The sequence below is a fragment of the Miniopterus schreibersii genome, assembly GCF_964146895.1.
Source record: "Miniopterus schreibersii genome assembly, chromosome: 1".
Taxonomy (NCBI): Eukaryota; Metazoa; Chordata; class Mammalia; order Chiroptera; family Miniopteridae; genus Miniopterus; species Miniopterus schreibersii.
Window position 1 is genome coordinate 63,265,104 of NC_138101.1, and position 24,276 is coordinate 63,289,379.

Consider the following 24,276-nt stretch of genomic DNA (forward strand, 5'->3'; position numbering starts at 1 on the left):
TGAGATTCCCTCCGGGTTTAACCCGCGGCACCGGGTGTGGGCCCGTGGCCGCGTCTCCGGGATTCAGCCCCGATCCGCCCTCATGTGCGCCCCTCCTCCCGGTCTCGGTGCTTCTTCAGCTCCCTGGTCGTGGGGCTTCTGTGCAGCCAGATTCCAGGAGGCTCTGAGCGATGGTGGTTCTGTATCTTAGTTGTCATTTTGATGTGGTTGTGCGAGGTGGTGGGCGCAGCTGTTACCTGCGCTGCCATCGTGTTTGTCTCTCTGGAATTTCTTGGTTAACAGTAAGGAGGTGTCCTGTTTTTTGGGCTCTCTCCATCCCCCATAGAAAGAAGAGGCAATCTGCACAGTATAAATCCTTGTCTTCCCTCCCCCCTCAAAAAAGACTGTTCGGAAAAAAAATAATCCTTTCTTCTACTAATGGTTCTCTTTTCCTATAACAATATTCTATTTTGTGCAACCCCTTAGAGTGCCTTCTGGTTGCTAAATGGCATGCTGCCCGATTCATGAATCACTTAATAAAGTCAATTAGATCTTCAAGTTTATTTGGTTGATTATTTTATTTAATAATTTTAACCCTCCCCCGAGGACATGCTTATTGATTTTTAGAAAGAGGGGAAGGGGGAGAGAGAGAGAGAGAGATCCTCTTGATGTGAGAGAGAAACATCCATTAGTTGCTTTCCTGAATGTGCCTGGACCAGGGATCGAACCCACAGCCTTTCAGTACAGGGGACAATGCTCCAATCAACTGAGCCACACCAGCCAGGGCTGGTTGATTATTTTTTAACACTTTAAGGCCATGTTTTTGTTCCCAAAGGTTTTGATTTAATTGGTCTAAGGTAGGGCCCATATATGAGGACTTTTTAACCCCACCTCCCTCAGGTAATTCTAGTGTGTGGGCCACATACTAAACCTGACAAACTCAGAGGAGGCCTGCATGGTGAGCCTTACAAACTCAGAGACTAAAAGTAACCACATAAGGATGGTCTGAAATAATAAAAATTCCTAACTAAGAGTGAGTCGCTGCAGGTAGTCGCATCCTTGGCCAATAGCTTCCAAAGGCCAATCTTTACCTTGATGAGCCTGTCTACTATCTTTTTGAATCTAAGATAACATACCTTTGAAATGTCAGAGTAATTTCCTTTTCCAGATCCCTCAAAGCACAACCTCTGACCAGATCACAGAACCCCTCATTACTATCTTGTTGCCCAAGTACCATCTCTGTGTGCTGTAAATGTTAATTGTTAACTATCCTGTATCCACCAATATAAAAGAAGTATGTGTCTCTGTTTACTGTTTATCCAATCCACTGCTTTGCTTTTTCCTGCCTCCCTAATCTATCACCAATGAATTTCATGTAACACCCCCTTATAGCTGCTCCTTTGATTATAATGTATAAAATAAGCTGTAAAACTGCTATTCTCTGGGAGCACTTTCTCAATTCAGTAAGATTTGGCTTCCTGGCAATTGTCATCAGTTTGGCTCAAATAAATGCATACAAATTCTCTGCAGGTTTGGACATTTCTTACCTCAACACTTGTGTGAAGCTGAGGCTGAGAACCATTGTTTTAAAGGTATATACTAGGAAATCAGTGAGAACATAAGTTTGGATATGTGCAGTAGAGTTAAAATAAAGACAACAACGTAGATTTGATTTAATAGGTAATAGGGAATCCTCATTGGTTCTTGAACAAGCAAGTAACATTATAAAAGCCATGTTTTGATAAGATTAATTTACTAGTGAGACATGGCAGGGACTGGATGCAAGGCAACTGGGGCAATAGGAAGAGGTGAGACTCTAGGTAATCAGTATAAATCATATATAACCAAAAATGGTTAAGATAACTATAGGGGCTGGAGAGAGAATATATAACTTTCTAAGGTGTGTTCCTCTTTTATTACTACTTAAAACAAAATACATCCATATCAGACAATTACTAAGTATTAATAAGATACTCATTGAAATCATTGTTATTATTTATAAAATGTTAAAGATGAGAGAAGATAAATTGCTCCTTCGACTTGGAATCTTCTCTGTTACTTGTGCTCATTGAAAAACCTACTTGTCCCTGTGTGAAGTCTCCAAGATTAAACTTTCTAGATGGCTCCGTGCAAAAGCTGTGCTCCTTCTTTAAACGTTGCTACTTTGCATCCCCCTTCATGCACTTCCACACTACTTGAGCCATCTGTGTCCAGAGGGTAAAGCTAGGAAGCTACTGGCTCCCCCTTAGGTAAGGAACTAACTCTTGGAGTTGCTTTCTTTATTTTAACTTGCCTTCATCAATCGTCCTGCCAACATGCCACGCTTGTGTATCATAATCTCTCTCTCGAGCTCAAGAGAACAGCACATTGTGAACTGATTGTTTACCTGTGGAAAAGGCCATGCCCAAGCAGGTGTTGAAGCCGGTGATGGCCAGAATGTCATCAAAGCTGCCAGCAGCCATGAGTAAGGTCGGGATACCTTTTTCAACACCATAGCCTCCTTCCTGCAGAAGGAGCATGGAAGGCACCACGACAGCTGGAGAGACGGCACCTACAACAAAACTAAGCAGGCGGTGCTTCAGACATTTGTGGGAGTGTGTCACTTATCATCGTTATTACTGAAATCATAATAACCTCTGCTCTTTGAGAGGATACCCTTTAGATCATCTTTCCAATTGCAGTGATGCATCAAACCAGAAACACATACGCACACAGGGGTTCTACGGAACACTTTACAAAGTGTGGCCACGAACAACCCGCACTGCAAGCACTTTGGCTGCCTAAATATATATATATATATATTTATGGGTGGTCTAGAAGACCTAAGGGGGTTAGGCTCCAGGAACCTGCCATTTTAAAAAACAAAACATTTGTGGCCTGAGGTTTAAAAAACCTCATGGCCATGGATTTTGGGGTTGAAATCTGGTGAAGCCAGGCCTTCTTCTATCAGGGCTTGGTATGTAAAATAAAACAACAGATTAGGAGGGGGAAGGCTGTAATAACAGTGACAGAGATACTAAGAATAGCAGTAGTGGTAACACCAGAAGCATTTCAGAGTGCTTACCATGTGCTAAAAACCATTTAAGCACTTTACATATATTAAATAATTTAATCCTCACAACAACCCTATGAGGTAGCTACAATCATTCTGTTTGTTTTTCAGATGAGGACACTGAGGCACAGAGAAATTAAGTAAATTGCCGAAGATCACACACTGGGAAATCACAGAGCGGGGACCTGAGTCCAGGCAGTGTAGCTCTAGAGTCTTGGCCATGAGAAGTAATAACTAATTTCTCGCCTACTTATTAGCACAACATTTTTACTAAGCAATTTATATTTATTTTTCTCTTCTGGCCCTTAGCCATTGGAAATAAGAACTGACAGTGGAAGGAAGAGGCAGCAGAATCCCCCGATCACAATAGTCTGGGGGCAGAAGCAGGGAAACAGTGCAGGTGTTGATCACTGCTGGTGTGTGCATTACCCTTGGTGCAGACGCTGAGGGGAGATCCAGCAGCTCTCTCACCAGCATGCAATCAGGTGTAGGTAAAAAATCTATGACTTCCTCAATAGTATAAATGATTATAACCACTGTAAAATTTAGCACCTACAAAGACGTATACTATATTTTGAAGTTATGATCTTTACATGTTGGAATGTTAATAGTTATAATATTATGCTGGAATGTCCATATTGTATTTTCTGATGTCCTTAAGAAAATGCTATTATGCATCTTCTTGTATAGAATCAGAGAAAGTCCTAAATGTCCACGCATATTTTCAGATGACACGGAAAAATCATTACCCCAGGATAAATGCCCATTGCCATGGCAGACCCATCAGGAAGTGAGCGAGAAGAGCAGACGTGCACGCCTCCACAAGACAAGGACCCATGGATAACCGCATACAAATACCCTTCAACTTCTTCAGGGCCTGAAATATAAAAACAGACATGCTAAAGTAACCCTCTAAAGACATGCAGAGAAAAGGACATTAAATGCTTTTTCTTCATATTCAGACCACGTCTGGATTATTATGAAGTTTCCAGGTAATGAGTTTTATTTCACAAACATTTCAGTGTCCTAAGTGTCTTAGAGATAGCTTATTTAGTCCTAATAGCAACCCTATGATATAGGTAATACTACTACCCCCATTCTTCAGATGTCCTCATCTGAAAAGGCACAAGTTAAAAGTCCTTGCCCAAGATCATGAAATTGGCGAGTGGTGGAGCTAGGTTTGGACCCAGACAGGCTGCTCAGAATCTCCACACCAGCTGGTTTAACCTTCTCAGTGTTAGCTTTGTGTATAATTTGTGGCCCCAGAATGAACATAGGTTAAAGACCTTCATCCCTAAGAATATTCATTCCCGCATTCAAAAATATACATGAATAAAAAGCATTTTAGAAAAGCATACTCGAGACTCATTCTATACACCAGTTTCCCAAGCTAGTGCAGTTAGCTCTGAACACCTCACCTGTATAGGGCTCTGTGCATCAAAAAATGATGTCTCCCTAATGATCGTTATTTATAACTACGGCCTATATCTCTGTCAGAGAAAGGGGGGCCCTTTATTTTGGTGTTGTCCCCAAACAGAAAGTAACTCCACCTTTCTCCAAGAAAGAGTATGGAAACATCTTCTGGGGATAGTCCTTCATGAAATAAATTCTGTTGTCTTCTTGGGAATGCCATGCAGAATGTCCACAGCCATTTTCTAAAGCTCAGTGATTCTAAATACTTGCAGTACTGGAGGAGCAAAATCCCTAGTCAGTGATTAGAAGTTCACCATGTCAGTACCTTTGAATCAAGCCCAAGGCCGGCACGAATCAATATAATAGACAGGGCTATGCTTCTCAACGTAGAAGACCACTTGTGCTTGATCTGTACGTTATCACTGACGACAGGGATGTTTCTCAGGAGAAAGCCCGCAAGCAGCATGCCTGGAATGAAGAGGTCAAACAACTCTTTAGACAGTTTTCAAATACAGAAAATACTTTTTCGCACTTTAGATGTGAAAGAGGCTGCTCTGTAAAATCCCAAGAACCACTTCCTTTATGCTAGTCCTTAAATAAAATTACATTAAACTTTAATTTAAAAATTAAAATAATATGATAAAGAAGCTAAGAAAAGGGCTTTAATATGCAGACAAAAATGATAGATTAGAATAACTGACACTGAAAGAGAGAAATAGGATGCAGTATTGGAAAGTGGGACCAAATTCTAAATATAAAATGTTTGAATAAAATGCCCAATTCAGTCATTTCTCTGTGTGCAAGTAGCAAACAGCTCCTGAAATTATTTGCTATGTCAGATTACCTGAAATATCAGTAAATACCTGTATGGGCTCTATTTTACCTTCAAACCAGATAATTTAATAAAAAACACATAACCTGCTTAAAAAGGCCTAGAAGTGAGTTATGGGGAACTGGATGTTGCTCTGTCATGTCAGCTGGTGCCTCCTTTCATTCAGTCATTCAACACACACTACTGCCTTCAGTGTCTGGGACGCTGTAGTAGGTATTTGAGCTAACAATGAACAAAGACTCAGCACTGCGCCTCGACAAGCTTTCAGCCTGTGGGGAGCAACACAAATGGACAGTCTCAATGTTACGGGAGCGTAAGTATGAGCTGAGACAGGAGGGGTGAGTCCCAGGAGTCCAAAGAAGGGAGAGAGGGAGGAAGGAGGGGCTGGGGGCGTTGAGAAGTTTATGGAAGACACAGAAGTTTCTTCCAAGGTGTGAAGAGAAAGTGCGCCGTGTTCTGAGACCTGTGCGTGTGACTGAGGAAGCTGAGCGGTTGTGAAGGAATTCTGCCCTTGCTGACGGCACGTCCATACCAAGGGAAACAGTTCTCCCTCAGACCCTGGGGCTTCTGCCCTCCATTCTCCGGCAGTGCCCTCTTCTCACCACCTCCTGATAAGCACCACTCATTAAAATGACCACACAAATTTACTAAGGCTGAGGTGTTCTGTATGTGAGCTATGAGAACAGAGACGAATCACAAGTATAGCTTTTTGTGACATGCTCCAGACACCTTCAGGCAAGATAGCATCACTTCTAGGCATCTCTCATCACTGCCACAGAATCTCAAAGGTCACAAAATTCTGGATTCTGCAGTCATGCGCTTTCTAGGATATTTGGAAGTATGAACTAGCCTATAATAGCTCTTTAAAAAATAATGATAAGAATAATATATACTCATGGTAAAATTCAAACATTACAGACAAAGGTAAAGTAACAAAAACATGCCCAATACCACCTGTAACTTTCCATCTTCATTCCCCAAACGTTTCCATTGTGAAAGGTTTTCTGTGCCCTTCCAGAGTGTTTCTTTACCTACTTTAGCCTGTGTATTTGTGTGCACTTTGTGTTGGATACAAATGGGAGCACGTTTATCTTCTGTTGTACAATTTGGGTTTCTTTTTTTCACTTAAGCATATATTCTGAACATATTCCCAATGAAGCACATCTAAATTTGCCTTGTTCTTTTTAATAGTTATAATAGTATCTCATTGCTTGGAAATAGAATTTTTGGACCAATTCATGGACCAGTTCATACCTCAAGTATTTATCAAGTGAGTACTACAGGCCAGAGCCTTACGATACCCTGGTAACACAGAGGTGAGCTAGACCAACATGATCCCTGTTCACATGGAGCTTTTATATTTGTAGGTTTGTGCAGGTATATCCACAGGATAATTCATAGCAGTGGGAATGTCAGGCTCTAGGGTATAGATGTATATATCATTTTTATAGATATTGATGAATTACCAGTCAAAAATGCTGCACTAACCTTATATTTCATTATCATGTCAATAGTTTCTTATTGAAACTTAAAATGTGGATCTAAATCAGTCTTAGATTGATTATAGCATATGACTACCTGAAATCAAAAGGAGCAATAATCTTACAAGAACTCAAAAATGTGTTAAGAGTTTCTTAGGAGTTTTAGGGGGGAATGAGGGAACACTTTTTATTCTCAAAATGAATGTGAAAACAATTTCCGTGGGACCATGTTTCCTTTGCCAGTGGTCTGGGTTGATGTGGCCACCTGACTGTGACTTGGTAGGTGTGCCCTTCTTGCCTCTAAGTGCACATGAGCTTTTCCCTTGGTTTTGGAGGAAAGAACACCTTCTTTGATAAGGTGTATTTTTCCCCCTTAATTTGTATTATGGAAAAAAAATTTAAATATGCAAATCTTATCAACAAAAGGCCAACTTTACTTCAAATACTCCCAAATTATTTTGAAGCAAATCCTTATTGAAAAAATTTAGCAAAGAAGTCACTCACATTGTGATGAGCGAGTATTAGTGTCACCGTAAATGTTGATTGATATTTTTGTTTATGTTAATGTTAATAAGATGAAACAATGAAAATATGTGTTGGAAGCTCACTTGTTTGTCAAAGATGTGAGTGACTTGCAATAAATCAAGTCTTGATTTGTAGCATTTGCTGATTTCTGTATTATAAATACTTCCATCCTGGCCCATGTTAAGCTATGAACATGATGTCCCTGAATGTGGAGATGGGAAGAAATGGGCAGTGTCACACCATTGCACCATATTTCCATAATCTTAAGAGCAGAGATAAGAGGAAATGTAGTAAAATACTTAGGATCAGATTTATGATCAGTTTTAAATATTTATCACTCTTGTTTTCAATGCAAGTTACTTAACTCTAAGTATTTATAGTTTAATTTTTTTAAATCACATTTTACAACTGATTCACAAAAACCCTCAAAATTTAACTATCAGTTTTTAGCTCCAGCACATAAAATACAGAAATAGTTTATTCCTTTATAACCCAAAGGTTTCCGAACTGCTATTCTTAAAACACGATTTACTCTGAAGAGGAGAGGAAGTGTTTAACACTTACCAAGAAGAGGAGGCAGTGGAGGCAACGTAGGTAACTTAATGAGCCCCAAAAGTTTGCCTCCAATGATGGCACAATAGAAAAGGATTATAATTCCAAACAGGTTTCCTCCAGGAAGACATTCATTGCCAGTAATGGACCAAACTACAGCCCACAGAAGAACCACCATGGTAACTGAAATAAACCAGGGAAACTAGTTTCATCAATAAGTTGTTATATGCAAGTTTTAATATAATCTAAGCATTTAAAAATAGACATTGAATACATATACAAATACTTATAACCATGTGTGTTTTAAGAACAGCAGTAATATGAACAACCCGGTAATTACCAACATCTTAAGAAATAGAATGTTACCAGTGGCTTTGAATCCACCGATGTGCCCCCCTCCTAATCTGATCCCCATTTCCTTTCACACAGCCAGAAGGAACTACTATCTTGATTTTTTTTTTTTTTTTACCATTTCCTTCTTTTTCTTTTTAATTTAAATTTTTTAAAATGTTTTTATTGATTTCAGAGAGAGGAAGGGAGAGGGAGAGATAGAAACATCAATGATGAGAGAGTCACTGATCGGCTGCCTCCTGCACGCTTCCTGCTGGGGATGGAGCCCATGACCCCTGGCATGTGTCCTGACTGGGAATTGAACTGTGACCTCCTGGTTCATAGGTTGACGCTCAAAAACTGAGCCATGCTGGCCGGGCTCCTCATTTTTCTTTATAATTTCACCATAAATATCTCACTAGTTAATATTAAAAAGAGAAGCAATCACTATCTTTACCCTCTTCCAAGGAACATGAGAATACTTGAATAGTCACATGCCAATATTTTAGTCCTGCCTTGAAGTTAACATTATTGTTCCTTTAATACAGTCAATGTTTGTTTAGAATTACCCACATACTTACCTATTTTTTAAAATCATCATTTCTTATGGCATCTTACACCTTTCACCTGAGACGATTATCTTGTTGCCTGAAGTATTCCCTTTAGTAGAAGCATTTCTTAGAATGTGAAATACGTTTCCCTACTTGAAAACCCTGCGTTCTACAAAACTGTACCCTGAAAATAGATAGGCTAAGGGAAAACAGGGTTGGGTAGACCACTCAAAACTCAAAACCTGTGACCAAAGCACTAACAAAAACAATAACAATCCTAAAAAAAGTACCAACACAGTCAAATCTCCACTGACATTTGTTATCTGCCACCCTCAGTCTCTTTGCAGACTGAAACCCTGGAACCGCACTTCTTAGTTCAAGATGTGGACTCTTCGGGCTTTGCTTTAAACAGAGAGGAGTTCCATCTAAACCCCACGCAGACTGCAGTCCTCTCCGCCAGCCAAATGTGGTTTTAATGTTGGATCTTATTCACCGAGTGAAAAGCGCTGTACTGTCAGCTTCCTCACTGACACACGGTTTCATTAGGTAGCTTAACGCTGGGGAAAGGTGATGGTCTTTGAAGTCTGTAAACCAGAACCAACTGCCTGAAAAGAAGGTGCTTCCATAGAGATTTCAGCTTTTTAAAAGGTCCTTCTATTAGTAAGGCTTTAATCTTTAATTGTAAGAAGGTATATACTTGACTTTTTTTCCAATTCACTTTGCATTCACTTCTATTGCTTGATGATGCAAAGTATTAATGTGCCAGAAAAAACGATGTACAAAAATTCAATTGCATATTACACTGACACAATTCCATATTTACCATTGCAAGTGGTACAGAAACTCTTGGCAGCAAAGTATGCTATATGGATTTGTTGATAGTCAATTCTGATTTGTCTAGAATTATCTTTATTCTCATTTTTAAAAGATAGTTTTTCTGGGTATGCAAACCGAGGTTGAGTTTATTTCTCTCAGTTCCTTGAAAAAATTATTCTTTGGTTTTCTGGCTTTCACTGTTGCTAATTTTCATTTTAAGTTTAATTTCAGCTCTATTAGAGAATTTTTCTTTGGCTGTTTTTAAGTATGTTATGTTTAGGTATGGCTTCCTTTTGGTTTGCTTTAGTTTTAGGTTTTCATCAATTCTAGAAAATTTTCAGTCTCATTTCTTCAAATATTTCCTCTTTGCCAGTCTTCCTGTTCTCTTTTTTCTGGAACTATGATTAGGTAGTCACATTCTTTTGGCCATGTTGCTAATGTAGTTTCCATATTTATCACTTTTTGTCTGTGTGTACTACATTCTAGATAATCTCCTCAGACCTATTTGCTAGTTTACCAATTCTCTTATTACTCTGCTGCCAAATCTAGCCACTAAGTTTTCTATTTCAATTACTGTATTATATCTTTCATTTCTAGAAATTCAATTTGGTTTTTATGAAATATCTTTGTTCATTTTTAAAATAGTCACTTATTTTGTACTCAGTTATTTTGTACTCACATTTGCTATCATCTCAACTTCTTTACAGATATCAAAAATATTTTATATTCTATTTTCAGATAATGCAAAATTTTTGAAATCTGTTTCCTTGTGCTTATTGTGATTTTTGTTTGTTTGTTTGTGTTTGCAATAGCAACCTCTTCCTTGGAACTTTATCTTTGAGAATTGGAGCCTTAGGTTAAATGTGAGTTTTTCCAGATAAGATATGAATTCACTTCTACCGTGTACTCAGAAGCTTATAATCCAGGACCACTTTTAGACATACTTTCAGCTTGATTTTCTTCAGTGACTTTGGAGCACAAATCAAAGTGAAGTTACATATGTTTAGTGGAGACTCTCCCCTCTTCAGCCTGCACCACATTGGAGACAGATAGGTTTAGTTGATAAGTTTAGTTGCAGGCCCCATCTGCAGGGCAGGTTTACCTAAGTTTTACCATCACACTGGGTCCCAACTTCGTAGATTTCTCCTAATGCACTTCTTCTAACCTGGGCAGGCTCTAGCGTAGCCTCCTGTACTCTCATGGTTCTCAAAATAAACCTCAAGTTCATTGGTGTTTTGTGGGAGTCTTCAGGGTGAAAGCCAGATTGAGTACTTATCTCTCTTACTAATACTTTGTTTTGGTGTCTGATGATTTCCTGTTTTCTTAATAGATAAAAGGTACATTTTAAAAGACTTGCCCAGGCGGGCATGGCTCAGTGGTTGAGCATTGACCTAGGATCCAGGAGATTGCAGTTCGATTCCTGGGCAGGGCACATGCCCGGGCCGTGGGCTCCATCTGTATTCAGGGGCGTGCAGGAGGCAGGTGATCAATGACTCTCTCATCATTGAGGTTTCTATCTCTATCTCTCCTTCTTCCTTCCTCTCTCTGAAATCAATAAAGATATATTTTAAAAATAAATAAATAAATAAATAAATAAATAAATAAATAAATAAATAAATAAAATAAAAAACTTAAAATATTTTTTTCCAGATGTTTTCATTGGTATAAATAAAATTATTCATTGAGTCTTAGCTACCATATTGCTAGAGATCAAATCCAACACTCTATTTTTTAAACCCTAACAGAATTGTTCCAGATTTTCTAGGCTTATGATGCTATCACAGTGAAATAACTAAGGGGGCCTTTGGTATTTTCCAACAGCTATAGGGGCTGAAATTTCTATGTAGTAATGGGAAAGCAAGAATTATCAGCTACTAAATTTTACTTTATCATATCATAAATCCAATTTTATACTAAATTTAGCCAGGTGGAATTAGGAGTTTTCCACTTCAATGGAACTTTAATATCTCATATATGAGGTCTGGTTATCTACTTATTGATGGGAACAAATAATTACTGTGTCAATAAGTATATATCGGCAATATACTTGGCTAATAAATATATAGTGGTAATATAAATTACATATTGATGGAAATAAACACTGTCAATAATTAAAAATTTTTTCCACTTTAAGACTCCTTTTTTAAACCTCTAATGTTCCTTTCCTTTCCCGTATTGCTAAATACATAGCAAATGTACATTTATAAGGTTTCCCTATATCACATTTAATTCAGTTAATAAATTACTTCTCACTTATGATTTTAGAAATTTATCTATTCACATGTAATATATACTTAAGAATCCTTATGTATACTGAATGGACACAGGGAGTAGTATAGAAAAAAGCAGTCTTGTAAGCTCAGGAATAGAAGTTCAGGAAAACAAGAGAAGAGGTGTTTCTATACCGAGCCACACCTTTCTGGCACCTTTATTGAAAATGATTATAGAATTAAAAAATAAGAGTCTCAAAATCACATCATTAATTTATACCCATCTCTTATGCCAATATGTATCTGTTTTACTGTAAATGTTTTAACTAGAAATGTGCCATAATTTGAATGGTACACATTTTAAAAAATAATAAAAAGGACAGAACAGGTATTAACTTATCTGTAGCCATATCAGCTAGTATATATTTTGGAACATGGTTTTCTCTATGTGTTTTAAATGAAGTTTGAGATTTTTTTTCTCATGCTAGTTTAGATACATACCTAATTTCATTGAAAACATATCTAGGGCCTAGAGTATAATGTATTATACTTGGCATCCATTGCCCCAGTTGAGAATGGTAAATATGTCGTTCAGAGCTCCCAAATGAAATACAACTATAAAGAAATGAGTCTAATTTTTCAATAAACATAACTTTGAAATCAAATGTGTTACATTTTTGACATACTTACTTTGTGAGGCAATATATTTATTTCAATGATGCAGTCATTCCTCAACAGTTTGTGAAATTGTTTTTAAATTTGCCTTTACAGACCATTTTCAACCCCCTTCTCCTTTTTCCTACTATACTGCACATCCTGCAATATACATAACATGCACACACACGTACACACAAACACATGTACTCCCTTTTTGAACAAAACCCAGCATTACTCAATGTGAACATCCATTTATTCATCAACTTGGTATCAGAATGTTTGACTGCCCCCCAAAACCAAATTCATCCTTAAAAGACAACTATATCACAACCCTAACAATATTCAAAACCGTGCTGAGATAAATTCCCAATGAAAAATCCCCAAAATATTTTAAGTAATAACAGCTTTATTGGAATAAGTTGAATTGCAAACCAAGATCCTTACATATAAAATTACACGATTCATTTGGAAGTATAAACAGCCGTGTTCGCTCAAACATTAGCTGCATTAACTAACAGTAATAACAACTAACATTCATATGGTGCTTTTCTGTTTACAAGCAACTTTCAGTCACTTTTCTCATTGGAGCCCTAACCTAATCCTGTGAAATAACTCAGATACAGAAAAGGAAAAGGTCCTCGATCCCTGCTCTTTTCCTCTTCTTGGCGTCTGGAATGGTGGTGACCATAGCGCTCTTGGAAGCCTGGTGTCAAAGATGGTGAAGCCCTTCAGCCTGAGCCCCTGTATGACTGTGTGGAGCAGAGCAACTTAACTGTTGCAAATTCTTCACCTAGTATTTTTTATGTGTTAGAGGAGTAAACTTTTTGTTCTTTAAACCATATTATTTTAGACTCTCTCATTACATAACAACTTTGTCTTTTACCCTCTGTTTCTGAACTCATCCTTACCATTTACATACCATTTGTTATTACTCTAGCCAGTAAGCCATGTGGAGGGCAAGCGAATGTTTGCCTTAGTCTTTGCAAAGGACTTGATTTGGTTGGTGTTTCTTGTGTCCTTTTTTCGCTGTTATTCAAAACGCTACTTCCTTCTGCTGGTTTATTTCCATCGATACCATTTTGGTTTATAATTGTTTCCTCCTGTGTTTAAAACAATTTTAAAAAAATCATTAAACTGTATATTTGCTACACATTTTTTTAGTTACTAAGCCATCACATCACGAATCAAATTCCCATTACTAGACTCAAGGCTAACATTACCAGGGAATGCTAACACTAATCAGCTAATACTTGGAACAAGAACTATGTTGGGATTATTTATTACTGAATCACTATTTGTACCATTATAAATGCTTGAGTCACATAAAATTTCATTCTGTTTCACCACACTGAGTTTAAAAACTACCCTATTTAAGATATAATTCAAGGCAACAGTTGTTAAATATAAATTGTTATTCTATAAAAGATAACTATCTGTGGTGAAAACCAATTCACATTTATTCATCTACTTGAATTTGAGAAACAAAAAGAACCGTACTAAAGGTTAGGCTGAGAACACAAAGCATTTCACAGGCTCTTTATTTTCCTAGCCTCATGTTGGGCCAGCTGTTAATGACTATATGGGAAAACTGGTGGTCACACCTACCCTGGAATGTACTAGTTTGGGGATTAAGAATAGGGAGGCCCTGACCAGGTGGCCCAGTTGGTCGGAGCATCATCCTATACACCAAAAGGTTGCCAGTTTGATTCCTGGTCAGGGCACATATTTAGGTTGCAGGTTGATCCCCAGTCAGGGCATGTACAGGAGGCAACTGATCCGTGTTTCTCTCTCACATCAATGTTTCTCTCTCTTTCTCTCTCCCTTCCTCTCTCTCTAAAATCAATAAAAACATATGCTCGAGTGAGAATAAAAAAAAAGAGTAAGGGAGTATTGTTAACTGAGTGATTGGGAATGAAGAGAAAACAATTCTATCCATAGATTTAGAAACACATAGTCCTTTCCTTAAGGCAACAGTTGGGATTGTACTTCATTTGATTGCAGATTTACCTGTGTTTCTTGATATGTAGAGGCTGTGTGGTTCACCTCTGTGGATGGTTCCAAATCTTCACGTTCAATTGTTTTATCTTCCTCCCCCATGATTTATAATTAAGAATAAGATGATAGAGGGATGACAAGACCTGTTTTGAAGGAGAAAGAGTACAGATATAGGACAACAATCTGAGATTTAAACAAATAAATTAAATAGCAATTTGAGCAATTTAAATGAATGAATTGTACTTATTTTTTCCTTTAGAACCCTGAATGGCTAAAATATTTTAAATTAGACTATTCTTAGTTTTCAACTGCAAATCTTTTCTTTGATTACAATATCTTATCCTAATTCTTATCTACCTTTTTACTTCTCTTGAAAAAGCCCTTGTTGACCATCATACTTTTATATGACTTCTTTCCCACCCTGTTTTTGTGGTTTATACTTAAAATATTTCAGGTAATACTACCATTAAATTGTCTTCCCTAATGGGCCAACTCAATGAGGCAGAAAAGCTCCAGGTAATTTTCCAATGTTGATATGGAGAAATGAGCCACCAGAGAGAAACCTATGGATTCCATCATTTTCAGAGAAACTGGAATCACTAATCCTTGCATGGTTGTTATTTCTAAATTAAAGCTAAAAAAATACAACATTGTTTTGAGTAGTCACAATGTCTTAGATATTGTAATAAGTGCTATGGTAGTCACTTGCTTGTTAGTGTGGACAATTCAAAGATATCAAAACAAAAACCCATTCTTTGTTCTCTATAGGTTTACAGTATGCCAGAAAAAATAAACTTACACAAAATAACTAAAAAAAACTGTAAGGCAGAACTCCATAAACACCTACTTCAATCCCTTCTCCCTAGGCTTCCTACGCTATATAGGCTGAGAGCCAAGTATTCCAATTCCTAGCCACTTTGCAGCTAGAGGTGGCCATGTGTCACAGTTCTCTGTAATGAGATATAAGAGGTAGTCCCTGTGGGGGACTTTCATTCCCAAACAACAAGGCAAGGCTTTCAAGGATCAAACTGTTTACTCTTCACCCTCTAATATTTCCCTTTCTTCTTCCTAGAATGTAGACACACTACCTAGAGGGCCAGCAGCCATCTTTCGACCATGAGATTAAAAGGTCCTATACCAAAGACAGTAGATAAATAAAACAGGAGGAGCTGGTTCCTTGATGACATCCTTTAGTTGCTGCATCAGTCTTGGACTGCCAAGCTTTAAGGTAATTGTTTACACCACTGTAAGGGGCCTGCAGGCTCTGGAGTCGGACAAACGTGGGCCTGAAATTCAGCTCCATCATACACCAAATTGCTTAGCCTCTGTAACTAATTCCTTAGCTATACAATGGAGGCTACAGTAGTTCCAACCATGCATATGGTAAGCATTCAATAATGTTGGTGATTAGCCACTCATATGCCGTCTTTCTAATTATCATAATTCTCTAAGAATCTTTTTGCTTTTCCTATGAAGCAGGACAAGGTCTCACCAGTCTTGAAGAATTCACTACTTAATCCCATTGATTTTCTTTACTATGCTTTTTATCTCTTTCTTTCAAGACTACATTCTTGATTAGATGGATATAATAACACCCATCACTGTCATTTCTTCACCTTTCGCCTTAGAAGAATTACATAGAAACTCTTGGACAGTGTTACTAGAATCACTTCCTTTATGAAATTCCCCAAACCAGCCAATTCTGCCACTTATGAAGAATATTTTTAGATAGCCAATAAGTATAAATGACTTTCTAGGGGATATAAACTATTGGCTAAATGAAGCTTTTAAAATTTTATTTTATTAATATCATTGTGGTTCTTTTTAACATAAACAATCAAAACTTGGAATGTTGCACAGTATATGCTATCTGTGGGTGTTTATACATTTTTCTCCCTAATTTGTCTTTATTGTTGAAAGTATTACAGATATGCCCTCTTTTCCCCCATTGACCCCCTTCAGCCTGCATCCATCCCACCCTCAGGCCTTCCCCATACTATTGTCTGTGGGTTATGCATATATGCATGTAAGTTCTTTGATTAATTTCCCCTCAGCGACTCCCTCACCCCCACCTTCCCTCTTGTTTCCCTATAGTCTCCACCATGGAAGCCAAAGCACTTATTTGAGATCAGAGAAGTACTGCAGGGAAAAATAAAATAATAGTATTTTAATAAGTCCAAAACAACTTACAACTAGTCAGCTCTGTTTGTTTATTTTCTGTTATGTTTCCATTTTCAAATGAACACTTACACCACCAGTCTCACTTCAGAAAACCACTTAAATTTAGGAAAATCACAAAAATGTAACCTTTGCTTAAAGCAACCATGTTCATGGCATTTACTGTTCATAGTCATTGGGTCTCGAAATTGCAATAGCATATCCTCTATTAAGAAGGCAGTTTTGGAAAAAGAAATCAGAAAATAGCAAAAATGACTTTTGAAGGATCATAAGAAACGTCATGTATTCCATTAAAAAGTAGAAAATCTCTACTCCTTACTCATAGAAAGGCACATGAGGCTCACCTCCAAGCCCATTAACTCTTATTTTGAAAACACTTCTAATGACTTTGCCCATCTGGTTTCCAAACGTTTGGAAGATAAGATGTTATCAATGAAAATGTAGGAAGAGATTGTGATAGAGGCAAACCAATAGCAGCATGAGTGTTAGCTGATAGTGAAAGAGACCGAAAAGATAGTAATCTAAGGCTACAAAACTTGGGGATAAATATCTTTCCCATAGGGGATAGTTGAAGTTTTAGCCTGACAAGCATTTCCCACCTGTTCCCCCATCTCCCTCTTTTGGTGACAGCACACTGATTTTCTTTTGTGGAATCCCCATCTCCACTGTTCCTCTATTCGTGTGGTTCATGTGAGACTGTCATCCTCACCTCCCCCAAACCCAAGCTCTGCCAATGCTCCAGAGCTGAGGACAGGCCTGGCCAAGGAGGGAACTCCCTCCCAATCACACTGATTATTCCAGCCTGCGCAAGTGGCTACACTGACCAATGAGAGTCAGCTTCAAAGTATTTATTAGAACCATTGGAAAAGAGCTTTCTTTCTGTTGGTGGGGCTGAGCTCCAGACCTTCTGTTAGCAATCCTTGTGACATACAAGGAAAGCCTTCCAAAGAACAAAATGACCACAGAGCAAAGCAGGTTCTTCATATGGAAAGGGAGGAAGAGAAAACTCCAAATTAATGACCACACTGTTGGTACACTGGAAGCATCTCCCTTGCAGTTAGGTGAGCCAATACCTTCCTTACCAGTGTGAGCTGAGTTTCTGTCACTTGCCACCAAATGATTCCTGAGAAAGAAACTTCATACCTAAATTGGCCCTGAAGGATCCCCCTGTATAATAACCGATGATTTTACATTTTCAAGAAAATGAAAAGAAAAAAATGATATGAAAATATTTTGTCTTAAAAGGCATTAAAATATACAGTACAGTTTAGAAATTTTCTTTAGAGTGATAAAAGAAATAAAAAAATTGGTATTCAATAAAATAGATGCCAGTTATCCAGAAAAGTAATTTCACTGAAATGTTTGTTTTTCAACAATGTTGGTTTAAATGAAATACAGTGGTTTATGGGCCTTAATTATTTTTTCATTGTGTTCCTGGAAATGTTTTAAAATCCTTGATCCCAGAGAAGGTCCAAGAGTTCTGTTAAGAATTGATCTGACTTAAACGTTTTCACAAGAAAAAATCCCTGTAACTATGTGAGATGATAGATAGTAACTAAACTTTTGTGCGATTCATTTCACAATATATACAAATATCAAATCATTATGTGTACACCTTAAACTAATACAATGTTATGTGTTAATTATATATCAACAAAATTGGTGGAAGAATTGATCTGATGTGGTATCTGGGATGGAAAAATTAAGTGAGAAAATATGGCCTGGCCAGGAGGCTCAGGTGGTTAGCTCACTGTCCTGAGCACCAAAAGTGTGCGGTTTCTCTCCCCGGTCAGGGAAGACACCTAGGTCCCGGGCTCCATCCCCCGTTGGGGGCATGTGCGGGAGGCAACCGATGGCTGTTTCTCTTTCGCATCAACATTTCTCTCTCTCTCACTAAAAATCAACTAAGAAATATATCCTAGGGTGGGGATTAAAAAATATATTCAGTTAAAATGAGATGCTTTGAGAAATTTTTTATACTGAAAATTATACTGAAAACTAGGAAGGCAAGGTAAGATTTTATTGAAAACAAGAAAGGTAAAGAATAATTTAGATAAACACTAAAGGTATCTATGCACAGAAGCAACAGTTTTTGCTTCTTCTCAACCAAGATATATTGCATTATTCAGTACACAACCTGTAAGCCACCTTAGAAAAAAATGTATCCTGTGTCAAATGGTGGAATTGTATAGATTTTATAAATTGTAAATAATGTGAATTCAATCAAAGTTCTGTGACTCAAACAGAGTAGATTTCAATAAAAGAATGAGGTTTGACTTAAGCCATGGGACACGGCTGCTATGACTATTGTGACTGCACACTTGCTTGTAGGTGAGTAGGTCAGCAGTTTTCTAGAAAAACAGGCCAAGACTGTTAACCACTCAGGCTTCTCCTTAGCAGTCCCAGGAAATGGAACTTCCTACAGGACCCCACATACTTAGAAACTACGTTGGCTTAATTGGAGTTTTATTTTCAGTATTAGGGACATATGCCACCAAGGCCATAGAGCTGTGAGCCTCAAAGGAACAGTCTCCTTAGTTTTTCCTCCAACTTGAGAGGAAACTACAGATCAATAACACACCCAGAGCGTGAGCAGTTCTGTGTGTGTATATGTATGTACATGGGGGGAAAGTCTTAATAGAAGTCGCTTTTGGAGAGGGAAATGAACTGGGGGCTTTTATTCTCTTTATTCTCATTTTTACTCTTTGTACTTCTGTATTAGGATTTTGATGAGATTTTTTTATGTAACTGAAAATACATGGAAAAGAATTATGCAATTCTTTTAGGGAATAGAAAATGATAACAGCTTTCCTTAATAATATTTTTCATAGACAGAATCTGGTCATTGCATTTTAGGTAAATTAATCTTACTGGTCACAAGTTAAGGTCCTTTTTTGGTTTTTGTGGTTTTCAAAGAAGATGGGGAACTGCCTGGAATCTTCTAAAATAGCTTTCAAAATTTTTTTAAGCCACAAATCTTTTATCCAATAAAACCTTATCCTGAAATCCAACAAATGGGGCAGATAAAGGTGGAGCTGCAGGAGCCTTGTCCACTCACCGCTGCTCCTCCTGGCAAGCGAAGCGCACTTTGGAAACCCCTCCTGTAAATGTACTTTCACATACAGAGAGATGTTTGCCAAATCAGCCTTCTCATGATCAGGTTGCCTTAGTGATCTAAATGTTTAAAAGGACTTTTTGTACTATTCCAGAAGAAATAAAACAGCTATTAGTATGCAAATGTCCACAGGCTCTTGGTTAAGTAAAATATGCTTATTGCTATCAACTAAATTCCTGCTGAAAGATCATCACATGGATAGAGGCTACTTATACCTCTTATTTTCTGTTTGTCACATGGACAGGCTGATATTTCATGGGGTGGTGTTAGTGAGAATTCACGGAGATTGCTGGAGTATTCCATGTGCCAGATTCCTGCCCTGGAAAGAGCATCTCCACAAATGGTCATTAAATGCTCTATAATGACTATAATAATAGAAATCTCCTACCTTTGGTGTTCATCCATTCATGCATTGAACAGGTAGGTTCTCAGTCTCATACAGTATTTCTATGCAGAACATACAGCAACCTTCCAGTTTCTGGACTCTGCTAATCAACTCTGATCTAATGTTCATTTCCCAAATAGAACCCCACCCAGCACTGAAGAATCAGATTCAGCAGAGGGGGGCTTAACATTTCCTTGAGGATGAAACTGCTGAAATGACTAAGAACGTTTCTCCAAATGAGAACTCCCTTATTTGAAAGTGTTAGGTGTGCCAACCACATGAGCCCAAGTTTTCAAAGGAAAACTGCTATTCTATCTGTTTAATTGATACAGTAATTTGGTTGGATCATCACGTAGTAAAACACTATGTAATGATACAAAAGAATGTTATCCCTAGGTAAGAAAGGACTCAATACTGGCTTCTCCCCTTTCTAATCTCTCTCCCCATGAAGAGCAAACGTATTTAACTGTAAGTTTAAAATATTATTTCTTCACCTACTAAAATCAAAATCTCCAGAGACTGAATCTCCCCACGTGTGGCATACAAGATTTACTGCCTAAATGCCACTGCTCGGCTATGCCAGTGGGGCCCACCCCACTCCCAGGGATAAATAATGATTGGCAATATCAATTGTAACACCATTTCTCTCTGCCAGCTGTTGGTTTAGGGCTAAGCATGAACCTTTTCTTGCCAATGAAATCTGGGCAAGGCTATTGAGGTCACTAGGTATGATTTTCCTTCCTAGTAAAAAGAGGCAAGGGGAAAATTGTCTCCTCTTTTGTCTTCAAAGGCTCTTGTGTTTATGTGTGTGTGGGGTGCGTGAGTGTGTGTGTGTGTGTATGTGTGTGTATGTGTGTGCGCTGTGGATGTTTCTTGGAACTCTAGCAGCTTTCACTGACTCATGAAGAAAAAGTCAAAAGTAGCTCATAGAAAGCAGCCCAGATGCTGGTATGACTGGGCTACCGAACAAACCATGGATCCACTTACTTACAAACACCTTATTGCATGAGAAAAGTAAACTCGTGTTTTTTGTATGTCTTTATTGATATCAGAGAGAGGAAGAGAGAGGGAGTGAGAGAGAGAGAAACACCAATGATGAGAGAGTCATTGATCGGCTGCCTCCTGCATGTCCCTTGCTAGGGATGGAGGAGCCCGCAACCCGGGCATGTGCCCTGACCAGGAATGGAACCTCCATCTCCTGGATCCTAGGTCGATGCTCAACTGCTGAGCCACACCTGGCTGGGCCATGGAAATCTTTTAAAATCCTTGATCCCAGAGAAGGTTCAAGAGATCTGTTAAGAATTGACCTGGCCCAGCCGGGCGTGGCTCAGAGGTTGAGCATTGGCCTAGGATCAAGGAGATCGCAATTTGATTCCTGGTCAGGGCACAAGCTTGGGTTTCGGGCTCTGAAATCAATAAAGATATATTAAAAAAAAAACAAAGGCAGAAAAAAAAAAGAATTGATCTGACTTAAAAGTTCTCACCACAAGGAAAAAAACTGTATGTGAGATAATAGATATTAACTAAACTTTTGTGCAATTCATTTCACAATATATAGAAATATCAAATCATCACATATACCTTTAATAGAATGTTATGTGTTAATTATATATCCACAAAATTGGTGGGGGGAAGAATCGATCTGACATGTGGTATCTGGGATGGAAAAATTAAGTGAGAAAATATGGACCTGGCCAGGTGGATCGGTTGGTTGGTGCATCGCCCCATACACCAAAAGGTTGCGGGTTCAATTCCCAGGCAGGCACATGCCTAGGTTGCAGGTTCCATTCCCAGTAGGGGCTCAAGGGGAGGCAACCGATTGATGTTTCTCTTTCATACTCTCTCTCCCTCACTCCCCCTTCCTCTCTCTCTCTCTAAAAATCAATAAAAATATATCCTCAGGTGAGAATTTCTAAAAGTGAGAAAATGTTGAGAAAACAGATGGTTTCCAGATACCTAAGAATTATAGTTTAATAGAATAATAGAAGTTGAAAAGGTCTTGAGAAATTATCTAGTCTAATCTCTTTTAATATTCAAATGATAAAACTAAAGCCTAGAAAAGCTAAGTAACTTTTTTCAACTAACACAGCCATTATCAGCTGAGCCTCCTAGTAAAACTATATAAAAATTTGTAGAATGAGATGGTTAAATAATCTCTACCTTTGACTTCATGTCATTTCTACCAAATCACTGCATTATATTTTACAGTTTTCGCTGTAATATTCTGTTTAAAATCCCACTCATATATACCCACAGTTAATTGTAAGTTTGAAAACACATTCTACAAGCAAATATAAATATTTTATTTTCTACCTTGTATTATTTTAGCTTTGCTCTTTCCCATTGTTATGAATGTTATAGTGTTTATTATAAACAAAAAAATTTGTAATCCATTTAGGTTGCACAAAATTGGTAACAAAATGAATAGAAATAGAACTTTTATTCTATTCTCATCACAAATACTGTTTACATATTCTGAGTAACCAGCTAAGTGACAACTTGCCACTTAAATAACCTTAAGAGTCTAATAGTTAAGGTGCTTTTCTTCTAAGACTATTCGGTTGCGCCCTGGCCAGGCGGCTCAGATGGTTAGTGCACTGTCCTGAGCACCAACAGTGTGCGGGTTCTCTCCCGGGTCAGGGCACACACCTAGGTCCCGGGCTCCATCCCCTGTCGGGGGCATGTGTGGGAGGCAACCGACGGCTGTTTCTCTTTCGCATCAATATTTCTCTCTCTCTCTTCCTCTCTCTCTAAAAAACAATTAAGAAACATATCCTAGGGTGGGGATTTAAAAAATATATTCAGTTAAAATGAGATGCTTTGAGAAATTTTTTATACTGAAAATTATACTGAAAACTAGGAAGGCAAGGTAAGATTTTATTGAAAACAAGAAAGGTAAAGAATAATTTAGATAAACACTAAAGGTATCTATGCACAGAAGCAACAGTTTTTGCTTCTTCTCAACCAAGATATATTGCATTATTCAGTACACAACCTGTAAGCCACCTTAGAAAAAAATGTATCCTGTGTCAAATGGTGGAATTGTATAGATTTTATAAATTGTAAATAATGTGAATTCAATCAAAGTTCTGTGACTCAAACAGAGTAGATTTCAATAAAAGAATGAGGTTTGACTTAAGCCATGGGACACGGCTGCTATGACTATTGTGACTGCACACTTGCTTGTAGGTGAGTAGGTCAAGAGCTTTCTAGAAAAACAGGCCAAGACTGTTAACCACTCAGGCTTCTCCTTAGCAGTCCCAGGAAATGGAACTTCCTACAGGACCCCACATACTTAGACACTATGTTGGCTTAATCGGAGTTTTATTTTCAGTATTAGGGACATATGCCACCAAGGCCATAGAGCTGTGAGCCTCAAAGGAACAGTCTCCTTAGTTTTTCCTCCAACTTGAGAGGAAACTACAGATCAATAACACACCCAGAGCGTGAGCAGTTCTGTGTGTGTATATGTGTGTATATGTATGTACACAGGGGAAAAGTCTTAACAGAAGTCGCTTTTGGAGAGGGAAATGAACTGGGGGTTTTTATTCTCTTTATTCTCATTTTTACTCTTTGTACTTCTGTATTAGGATTTTGATGAGATTTTTTTATGTAACTGAAAATACATGGAAAAGAATTATGCAATTCTTTTAGGGAATAGAAAATGATAACAGCTTTCTTTAGTAATATTTTTCATAGACAGAATCTGGTCACTGGATTTAAGTTAACTTAATACCACTAGTCACAAGTTAAGGTCCTTTTTTGTTTTTTGTGGTTTTCAAAGAAGATGGGGAACTGCCTGGAGTCTTCTACTATAGCTTTCAAATTTTTTTAAGCCACAAATCTTTTATCCAATAAAACCTTATCCTGAAATCCAACAAATGGGGCAGATAAAGGTGGAGCTGCAGGAGCCTTGTCCACTCACCGCTGCTCCTCCTGGCAAGCGAAGCGCACTTTGGAAACCCCTCCTGTAAATGTACTTTCACATACAGAGAGATGTTTGCCAAATCAGCCTTCTCATGATCAGGTTGCCTTAGTGATCTAAATGTTTAAAAGGACTTTTTGTACTATTCCAGAAGAAATAAAACAGCTATTAGTATGCAAATGTCCACAGGCTCTTGGTTAAGTAAAATATGCTTATTGCTATCAACTAAATTCCTGCTGAAAGATCATCACATGGATAGAGGCTACTTATACCTCTTATT

At 38.0% G+C, this 24,276-nt stretch overlaps 1 protein-coding gene across 3 annotated transcripts in view; it reads right to left on the reverse strand.

Annotated features, from left to right (window-relative positions):
* Window positions 1-24,276, reverse strand: part of SLC9B2 (solute carrier family 9 member B2) — a 56,299-nt gene that overhangs the window by 25,625 nt on the left and 6,398 nt on the right. For all 3 annotated transcript variants that reach the window (XM_081162640.1, XM_081162641.1, XM_081162639.1), the window contains exons 2-7: window positions 14,406-14,536; window positions 13,318-13,498; window positions 7,847-8,017; window positions 4,770-4,912; window positions 3,781-3,908; window positions 2,366-2,541 (exon numbers count right to left, since the gene is read on the reverse strand). In XM_081162640.1, coding sequence (XP_081018766.1) covers window positions 2,366-2,541; window positions 3,781-3,908; window positions 4,770-4,912; window positions 7,847-8,017; window positions 13,318-13,498; window positions 14,406-14,495 — 889 coding nt within the window. In that variant the 5' untranslated portion in view covers window positions 14,496-14,536. The remainder of the gene's footprint in view (window positions 1-2,365; window positions 2,542-3,780; window positions 3,909-4,769; window positions 4,913-7,846; window positions 8,018-13,317; window positions 13,499-14,405; window positions 14,537-24,276) is intronic.